Source organism: Lutjanus erythropterus, chromosome 1 (genome assembly GCF_056507025.1).
Source record: "Lutjanus erythropterus isolate fLutEry1 chromosome 1, fLutEry1.hap2, whole genome shotgun sequence".
In the NCBI taxonomy this organism is placed as follows: domain Eukaryota; kingdom Metazoa; phylum Chordata; class Actinopteri; order Lutjaniformes; family Lutjanidae; genus Lutjanus; species Lutjanus erythropterus.
Window position 1 is genome coordinate 17,763,869 of NC_139317.1, and position 10,304 is coordinate 17,774,172.

Genomic DNA, 10,304 nt, shown 5'->3' on the forward strand with positions numbered 1-10,304 from the left:
TAACAGATACATAGACTAGGGCCTGCTGTAGTCTGGGCTTCTTTAATATGAATTCAGCAGTGCTATGCACTGAGTCACTGTTGATACTGATAAGTTCAGTATTACACTGAGAGAGTCTTTACAAGCTCAGTGGTGCGTTATCTTGGAGGAATCTGTATGACAAAGGTTAGCCTGGGGCCAGGAAAGTTGGGCACTGAAGTGATGCTGTGTACTTTGGGTTGTTGTTTACCATGAAGGTGTTTCCTGCCCACTCTCATACGGACAAGATGATTCATGTATTCACTTTCATGTCCAATTATGACCCTGCCTTGAGCGTGCCACAACAGAAACAGAAACATTTTTGGAGTCCACAGTCATCTAGTTTTACTGATGATCGTTATGGCCACATATCGTATTGTTCTGAGCTGACAACAGAGAATCCCAGCCTGGTTCAGTGTTTGATCAGATGTGCATTCTTCTTTCTGCACATCGTCGTTTGGCTCATTTTTACATTTATGGTCCACTTGACATGGGTGCTGAGCTGTCTTTTTCTGAAGTCCCAGTATCTGGCACCATTGATCCAATCCTATAAATCAAACTTTTTCATACCAAGGACTCGCCACTGTAGGAAATATTCTGTCAAAAAGTTGTACTACTACTGCAACTAAAGATTTTTTCATTATCAATTGAACAGCCAATTATTTTAATGGTTAACTGTTTAGTCTAAAAATGTCAAAAACTGAAAAATATTCATCACAATTTCTCAGAGCCCAAAGCGATGTCTTGATATTGGTTCCTTTGTCCATCTGACAGTCCAAAGCCTCCAAAGACTCTTCAATTACTATCAAAAATGACAGAAAGGCAGCAAATCCCCACATTTAAGAAGCTGGAACCAGCAAATGTTTGACATTTTTGCTTGAAAAATGACTGAAACGATTAGTCGATTATCATAATAGCTAGCATTTTTTTTTTAAACTTTGACTAATCGACAAATCGTTGGGTGCTGTAATATAAACAGCTCATTCTAAGACACAGAAGTACAATTCTTTTTTACAGGTGATTGATTTTACACTCCTGAAAATATACTAATGCCACTTTTGCCATGTTCTGCTAATAAACCCCTGAAAATCTTACTCACCAGACCCTTGAGTTATGCTATCAAATCAGTCAACAGGATTACATCTTTGAATAGATGAAATGTAATATTAATGCCATTACCTACTTCTCCATTTGCTGTGGCTTTCAGAAACATTTGAAAAATCTTGCTGCTCAAAGCCTCCACTTAAAGCTTTGTTTTACAGTAACTAAACCCTTTAAAGCTGTCTTAATTTTATTACACAGATAACCTTTTTGGAAGGTATGAGCATTGCAGAAACTACTACTTAAGACTGATATTAATCACATTTAGCATTTTTTAAGAAATTTGTGATTTAATCAATAAAAAAATACTGTTCAGTGTCGCCACAGTAGCTCAGGTGGGAGAGCATGTGCCTCATTTACAGAGGCTGAGTCCTCAGCAGTGGCCATAGTTTTGACTCCCACCTGTGTCCCTTTGCTGCAGGTTATTCATCCACTCTCTCCCCCTTTCCTGCCCTCACTTCACCTGTCCTATCAAGAAAAAAAGAAAGGCATAGAAGCCAACCCCCTTCCCCACAAAAAAAACAAAAAAAAAGCAAAACTATTGCTTAATCCTCTGAGCTAAATCTGTGAGTTTTTAAGTGAGTTTTTAAGTGACTTCCTTCGTATGGACTCTGAGGAGTCGTCATTGAAAAGTCGTTCAATAGTGGAGACCAGTGACTTTCTGATGGCGCGGCTTAAGCCTCGAGCAGCAAACACATAGAGCACGGGGTTAAGAGCACTCTTCATGTACACCAGGAACAGAGATATGTACACAGCAAGACGCAATTTGATGTGCAACTCGGGGCGTCCTTCAGCCAGGGCCCGCAGGAACCGACAAACAAAATAGGGCACCCAGCAGGTGAGGAAGAGAAGCATGGTGAAGAAGAGGACGTGATACATTCTGGTCATCCTGCGGGCAGTTGAAGGGTTGGGGGTGGACGTGGGTGTCAGGGGTACTGCTTGCTTAATGTTTATCAAAACAGCCAGGTTACTTCCCAAGAACACCAGCAGAGGAAAGATGAATCCGGCTACCGTTTCTGTGATAAACAGTGCCATGTTAAACTTCCCACTCTCTATGCACTGGTAGTTCCCTTTTACTTCTATCAGGATGGAACTGTGGAAGTAGGGTGCAGAAAAGATAGCGGCTATCAGCCACAAGATGCAACAGGCCAGAGGAACGGCCCAGGACGGGCGTCGCAGTCGTGCCCACACAGGCCTCAGGAGACACAGGCATCGCTCCAGGGCCACAGCACAGACGAGAAAAGCTGAGGCGTACAACCCTAGGCCTCGCAGGAACATCACCAGCTTGCAGAAGATGAGACCAAACGGCCAGCTGTAGTTGTGAGCGACGTAGCCCAGCATAAGAGGGGTACGCAGGAGCAGCACCAGATCAGCCAGGGCCAGGTTCAAGACGTAAATGCGGAAACTGCTGGCAGCACGCGTCTCGTCATTGCTTCCTCTGCGTACCAGGTGACGATTACTCCGCAGTCCAAGTGCCCAAACCACCAGCATGTTCAGAGGCACCCCCACCTTGGGAAGACAAGACAAAGAGCCATCAATTACTTTCACAATGATAAACTTTCAAAGCAACAGTTTGACATGTGGGGAAATACACTTCTTTGCTTTACTGAGGCTTTCTGCAGGTACTTTAAAAATCTAAAATACGATTGTCTGAATTTTAGGCCTCAAAATGTCTTAAAATGTCTACATTTTGACAGGTATTAAAAATAACACGGATTATGAAGTTACACTTAGTTTTATAAAATTGCATTACTTCAGTCTCACTTTTAAAAGTGAGATAAACTTTGTATAGATAATCTACATGACTCTATGTCTCTTCTGTAACTATGAAGCTACATCCAGCAGCCAGTTAGCTTACAATAGTTGGGACAATAGATGACATGGCTCTGTCCACAGGTAAAAACATCCACCCACCAGCAAATATACATGTATATATATATGTATATATATATATATATATACATATATATATACATATATATATATATATATATATATATATATATATATATATATATATATATATATATATATATATATATATATATATATATATATATATGTGAGTATATTTGCATATATTCCTTATTCATAGCTAATTTAATTTCATGTTCTAACTGTAACATTGACAGGCCTATCAGCTTACATTTGCCTTCATCACTCATTACATATGTAGTAGAAATCCATCCTGTCTGGTAAGGTAAGGATCAAAAATATATCAGTCGGTTTGTGTTTCTCTTTGCTGTTTCTTTCTTTTGGGGAGTTTCTTCACTAATCACGGCTTCACGACCCCCTTAATCTTGATGATGTCACAATGGAGTCTAACCACCAAAGACTCTTCACATTTCACTCTAAATCGTGCACATGTCAAATGAATATACTTGTACACTCAAAACGAGTCTCTCCCGATTGAAATACTGTCACCTGTTTACCAATTAACCTGTTTATGTGTGGAATATTGCAAATGTGTTTTTTGAGAATTTCACAACTTTTGCAGTCTTTTGTCGCCCCTGTTCCAGGACTTGCATTCTGCTTTTATTTCCATTTTTACGCCACATCCCAACTTTTTTGGAATCTGGGTTGTGCAATCTCTGGAGTCTCTGAGGGTTACACACCAGGAAGATGAGCAGAGTAGCTGTGATTTGGACTCCCTTGACTGCCTCTGCCTGCCAAGAGCTGTTGGAGCTGTTGGAGATAGTTAGAAGTGGGTACTGAGCTGCAGTACTAGGAGGCTGTGTTCCATTCATACCAGCCATTGAGGTGATGACAAACTGGAGCTGAAACACAGAAGACATCACCTTAACATCACACATGCATCTCCTCTCCTAAATTTCTCTTGAGATCTAAAATGTCACATCATGCATGATTACACACGTAAATATGGATTTCACATATCGCTTGCACAAAAGACAAACTGTTGTCCACATCAGACACTATGACACCACAGACTTCCTTCCTTACAATTTCTCGGTGTTGTTTCATTGCTGAGAATTCGTGTGTCAAAGCTGATATTTAAAGATAAAAAAAAAGTTAGTTTTAAGCCGCTGCACTTCAATCCGTCTCATATTTGTTCAACTCTGCCAAACACACTTGTTTTTATCGCTTAAGAGGACATTGCATGGACTCCTTAACTTTAAGCCCCTTCCCCATCTCTACTTGGCTGTCCCAAATGGAAGTTGAGTCCCCATATTGTGGCCCTGTGATCCTATTTTTCTCCCCAAAATGTGATCAATGCAAGCACACACAAACACTCAGTACATGTGTCAGGTGTTGTATTAACAGTAATGATTGCAGCGAATGGAATCTGTTATTTTTTCCTGCAGCCACTGCCGCCCCAGGGCCCTGCCTGAGTGTACATCTAGACCGGGCCTGTTTAAGTGCAGCTGGAATGAGCACAGCTTGCACTCCTGCGTTAATGAACACACCTCCTTTGGTCTCCACACACAGCAGCACGCTAACCTCTATCAAAATTACTGATAGCAGCTGATTAAAAGCTCCTAAAGTTCAGATTTCTAGACTCTGCAGTAACCCAAGAAGTTTACAGTCTCAGTTTTGAAATCATTGTTAAAAAAACTCTTCACATCATTTGGATATTAATTTAAAGAGTTAGCCTCTTACCTTTTTTTTTTTTGATTTGCCTTGTGTGTGGGAGAAGTGGAACAGGAGATAAAGAAAAAAGGAGTGTCGACGTGCTGTTAAAAGAGCAAACTCTCACTCCCTCTCTCTCTCTCTCTCTCTCTCTCTCTCTCTCTCTTTCCTGTGTGATTGCAACACACGCTCCTTCCTTTGAACATATCTCTCAACATCAGAAGCATTAGTTTCGTTCACATTATTTTCTAACCTTTGAAATGCCATTTCCTCCAAGTTCCAACAACCTTAATCAACTGCAATTAACAATAACCTTAGAGGATTCAAATGACAACGTGGTGGTAAAGTTATACAATAATTAAACTACTTCCAAAGGGGAAATTGTTAAAAAAAAATACAAAGCATTTAATGGATTCATTATTTTAAGATTTTATACAATATTCTTATTAGTGAGATTAGATTACTCCAGACTAGTTTGCCTGGTTTTCAGTGATGCACATTCATGTTCTCCACTTTACTTTATTCCTCTCCTTGTTCTTCTGGACAAAACTTTGGCACCTAATCCAAACAAACCCACATAATGAAAAATAAATAGATAAAATTTGACAGATCTTAAAAACTGAATTAATGTAATGCTACTTTTTTTTAAGTTGCATTTTTCAGTCTTGCTTTTAAACATGTTTTAGGGAAAAAAATGTCTGGATTAGGCTATGAAAACTACAAAACAGAACCAACATTAAACAAATAAACACAAATGCAAACTGTGCACCAAAGTTTGGCCCCAGTGTGACCCACTCAACACAAACAACATTAACTCCTGCAACTCCAGTAAGTCCAGTTTTAAATGACATTCATCATGTTTTAAAAATATCTCAAAGCCTTCAATTTAACTTGTTTAAACCTACAGAAACCCTGTAGATAATGATTGACGTGACAACAAAGGTCTCTTGTCTGCACTTTAACAGAGGATGCTGCAGCATCTTTTTTTTGTCTGTTTATGTCGCCTCCATATTTAGTCTGTGAGAAGATCAAAGTAGCAGATCACATTATCCGAGTGTGAACCGGTGGTTTGTGCACCGGAAAAAATATTTAATACTGCTTTCAATCTCAGTTTTATCTCTTGAGACATGCATAATCAATTAAAATCAAAACATCACTACTAACATCCCCATTGCAAAATGTAGACACTGAACCCACAGCAGTTATTGAGATGAGAACTGTCAAATTCCTTCACTGACACTGAAACTGAAGGCTGACTCATCCTTCACTTTTCACTTCACTTTTTGTCAATATACAGATTTTTTCAGAATTTGAACATGGTGTACAGAACTACTGTGTATGACCAGCTACTCACAAATTGAAAATCTTAGATATAAAGCTATACAATATAGGCAATTTTCACCATTTTCACAATTCTGTTGGTTGGTTAGTGTTGTCCTGAGGAACATGAGCTTGTTCAGACCACTTTGTGTGTTGCATCAGTGGTTACTGTTGTTACCTCAGCCAAGGCCAGTAATCCACGCTTCTCCACGCGGTCAGTATTATTGCTTGTTCTTGTGAAAACATAAAATTCAAACATTTTCCTCGATATATCTGTTTGAGTCAGTTCATGTTTGGATGAGTGTGAGTGAGTAAGAGTATAATCAGTTGCATGATATATGTGATTTAGTGATTTATCTTTTTTGCACTTGAGGTGATGTTACAATCATAGCAGCTCTCCCATTAAATGACTGTCCCCAAGTGCCGCATAACCACTGCTTTCTGTATCAAGTTTGAGCAACTACTGTACATGTGTAGGTTATCCCAGAGGATTACTGGTACCACTTACTGTGCACTGTGATATGGAGTCATCGTGCAACAATTTTGCAATTGAACTTACTACTACCATCTGCAGTTTTGAGACGTATATATATTTATTCTGCCAAGGCCAAATGACCTATCATGTTGTCAGGCTTGCGGAGTAGCAGAGAAGAAGTAATTGTATTCCATTACAGTTACAAATAAAAAAGACATAAGATTACAGATACATTTAGTAAAAATGGGGATTATTCTGAGGATTGTATTTTTAAAATAAAGAATGATATATGTATGTATATATGATGCACAGTGCGCATACAGTTGCCAATTCATTATCATGGCATCTGATGAAAAAAATGCTTCACTGGATGAAAATTTCTGTGTTCAATTAGTTTTTTGCCTTTAAATCAATCAATCAATCAATCAATTAGTTGCAGGCAACAAAGGAGAGAACAGCTGGACAATCTAATAAACGAGCATAAAACACTTAATCGACTGGTAATAAGTCTGCATCCCTTTTGATAATCAATCAATCATTTTCAGTCACTTTTAAGAAAAAATCTCCAAATTCTCAGATTTCAGCTTCTTGAATGTGCATATTTCAGTTGTGGACAAAACAAGACATTTGAGGGTGTCACTTTGTGCTTTGATCAATATTTTTCACAATTTTGAGACATTTTATGGACAAAGCAACTAATCAATTAATTGAGAAAACAATCGACAGATTAATTGATGATGAAAATAATCGTTAGTTGCAGCCCTGAAAACACTACATTAAGTGAAACAAATATTTACCATATTTTATCCTCCAAATTTAATGGATTCTTCCCTGACCCATGCTACCGGTGCCAGAACAGAGGAGACAACAAGACTTTTTGCCTCCCCAGTTTCAGAAGAAAGCGGTAACCTCTGCATGTCACATGACATGTCAGTATGGCTACATTCACTCTGCAAGCCTTAATGCTTAATTCTTTGTTGTTATTGTTGTTGTTGTTGGCCTGTTCACACTATTTTCAAAATGTGGCCAAAATCACATTCCAGTGTAAACTGGTCACAGTCCTGAAATAACCCACATGAGCAAAAGGACAATAACAAGTTTTACTTGCAGCAAGGAGAGTTGACAGTGTACATGTACAGGACAAAATACAAAATAACTCCGAAACATTCAAGCATGTACCTTGTTTTTATAGTCAGTCCTCTTCCTGATCTACATAGCATAGCAATAATTATAGAGAGAGAGAGAGAGAGAGAGAGAGAGAGAGAGAGAGAGAGAGAGAGAGAGAGAGAGAGAGAGACACATACACATACACAGACATCTCTTATGGTAAATACACATGTATTAGTTTTGGTATAATGACCAAGTGTGAAAGTAGTCATTAGTTCCTTTTATGGGCAGACAGAAATGTGTTTGTGTGTCTGTATGTGTGCTTCCATCAGTCTGGCAACAATAATGATAATAATAATATGATTTTTCTTACATGCACATAAGTAAAGGAGGCCGTCAGTGTTTATGGTTTCAGTTGTAAGTTGATATTCAGCTCTATACACAAGATCACACAAGAATCCATCTTGCTAGGCTCTAAGCTATCCGTTTGTATTCGCACCAGAGGTGGTGCCAGCCAATCAGCGCCCTTAGAGGGACTACTGACAGCTACGGGCGTGGATTTAGGTGTGAGAAGAGTTCACCGAAGTGACTCGTCTTGAGCAAACAATTCCTGAAGAGACTAGCATAGATAAAGTGATACCATCAGTTACATCAGAAGTAGCAAGTATTTCTTCACTGAAAGAACAGCAAAGAACAGCAGTGAACGGATGGACAGCTTCCCAGATGGTTCTGTGTAACAAACCATCAAGCCAGATGTTCAGTAGAAGCCAGCAAATTTGTGTTCAGATGATAATGAGGACGGGTTCTAAATAATGAGGATTACTTTTAACTACATACACTACCAGTCAAAAGTTTTAGAACATGCCCATTTTTCCAGTTTTTTTTATTGAGAATTATGCAGTTTAATGTCTCATTGTACTCTGAAATGAAAGCATAGACCAAATAAACAATTGAAGTTAAAAAATGAATCATGGAATCGATTTATAAACCAAAATGTATTCTAAACTTTTGATTCATCAAAGTAGCCACTTTTGGCAGATATAACAGCTGAACACACCTTTTTTCGGTCTTCAGTAGAGCCTCTTTTTCTTATTCTGATGTCTTAGCAATGGCTTTCTTGCTGCAACTCGACCTGTCAAACCTGCAACTCAAAGTCTTCTCTTCACAGCTGGAACTGAGACTTGCTTACTATGACCACTATTAAGCTGTGCTTGAAGCTGTTGCCCTGTGAGCTGCCTATCGCACAAGGTGTTAACTCTCAGAAACTTGTGGCTTTGGGTCTGCCAGACCTCTTCCTGTCAGAGCTTCCCCCAGTTTCTGAGTATCTTTTGATGGTGAAGGAAACTGTATTCACTGACTTTCACACTTGACTTTCTTTGCTATTTCTCTGTGGGAAAGACTTACATTTTTAAGTGTTATGATAGTCTGTCTCTCTTCTTTTGTTAATTGCCTTTTTCTTGCCATTTTTATAGCAACACACCACTTTCTGCAGTACAATACTGTTCAAATAATGCTCATGGCATACCCTATGCTACCATAGTGTGTTCAAATGCTACTTTTATGCAGACAGAGGGACAGTTGTAAGGAATCAAGAAAAGTTGGTACACCTGTAGGAATTGGTAGCACCAACTTTCAAGGCTTGATCAACCTCCATTGCTGCAGAACACCTTTCAGTTGTTAACCCATTTCTTGTTCCCTGAAAATGGCCTTTTTGTATAATTCTTAAGTGTACATTATTATTCAGTATTTTTCACTTACCTTTGTGCCAATTCAAGCTATTCATTGGATTTGAATTTCAATAAAAAACTGGAAAAATTGGGGTGTTCTAAAACTTTTGACCGGTAGTGTATGTCAGTGCCTTAACTTTTCTCAGTACGACAGAAGTGGCTAAAAGAAGCCTACTGACATCCTGAAATTATGGGTCTGTTCTGTTTCTGTGATGCCATTCATCAGAGGTGGGGAATTTGATTCACATCAGGCTAAAGGACTTGATTTCTTTCAAGGAGACAGCAGACCAGCAGAGGCTAATGCACTAGGCAGCACTCATGGAGGAGGGTAGTCTGAAGTAAGAATATTTGAATTTGAGGACTATGTCATCAATAAGAAGAAAACAGCAGAATGAACGACCTGCAGCTCAAAAGCCAGTGACACGACCGCTACAACATCCGTCTTCATTCGGGGTGTGGTAGAACCATGTGCAGTAAATTTTCAGATTAGTCCTGTTCATACTGTTATGAAAAATCAATCAGATCTGAGTCACATTTGAGTAAAAAAACTTGGATTTGGGCCACCTTTGCCTGCAGTGTGTGATGGTTTTGGATTTTGTTTGTTATTTCCTGTTTTATTTTGGTAGTTCTGGTCCTCCCTCATGTGTCTGCTTTTTACTTCCTGTCTTTGTCTGTTTTCCCGCCCCTTGTGATCAGTAATTATTTTCACCTGTCTTTGACTGCCCTCACCTGTGTCTTGTTTTCCTCCCCCCTCCCTAGTGTATTTAATCCTGTGTCTTGTCCTCCGTAGTTTGTTGGTTCATTCACTCGTCTGGTCCCGTCTTTGTCAGTGTCTCCTGGAGTTCAGGTTGCTTGTGCCTTTGATTCCCCATGTATGGATTTTTGTATTCCTTCTTCCCTGCCCAGACATAGGACTCTCCCTTCGTGTTTCATGTAAGCTTTTGTTGGTTTGTTGGTTAATTAAATAT

General features: G+C 39.1%; 1 protein-coding gene across 2 annotated transcripts; it reads right to left on the reverse strand.

Moving 5' to 3' along the window:
* Positions 1-1,538: 1,538 nt before the first annotated feature.
* On the reverse strand, positions 1,539-8,800 carry LOC146332793 (C5a anaphylatoxin chemotactic receptor 1). 2 transcript variants are annotated; one of them, XM_084724009.1, is made up of 3 exons: positions 8,667-8,800; positions 3,735-3,896; positions 1,539-2,628 (listed from the first exon to the last, which is right to left on the reverse strand). In XM_084724009.1, the coding sequence occupies exons 2-3, from the start codon at positions 3,873-3,875 to the stop codon at positions 1,678-1,680; spliced, it is 1,092 nt and encodes a 363-aa protein (XP_084580135.1). In that variant the 5' UTR covers positions 3,876-3,896; positions 8,667-8,800; the 3' UTR covers positions 1,539-1,677. The 2 variants fall into 2 exon arrangements, with proteins under 2 accessions (XP_084580135.1, XP_084580127.1); XM_084724001.1 differs by lacking the exon at positions 8,667-8,800 and adding an exon at positions 4,738-4,807.
* Positions 8,801-10,304: the final 1,504 nt, after the last annotated feature.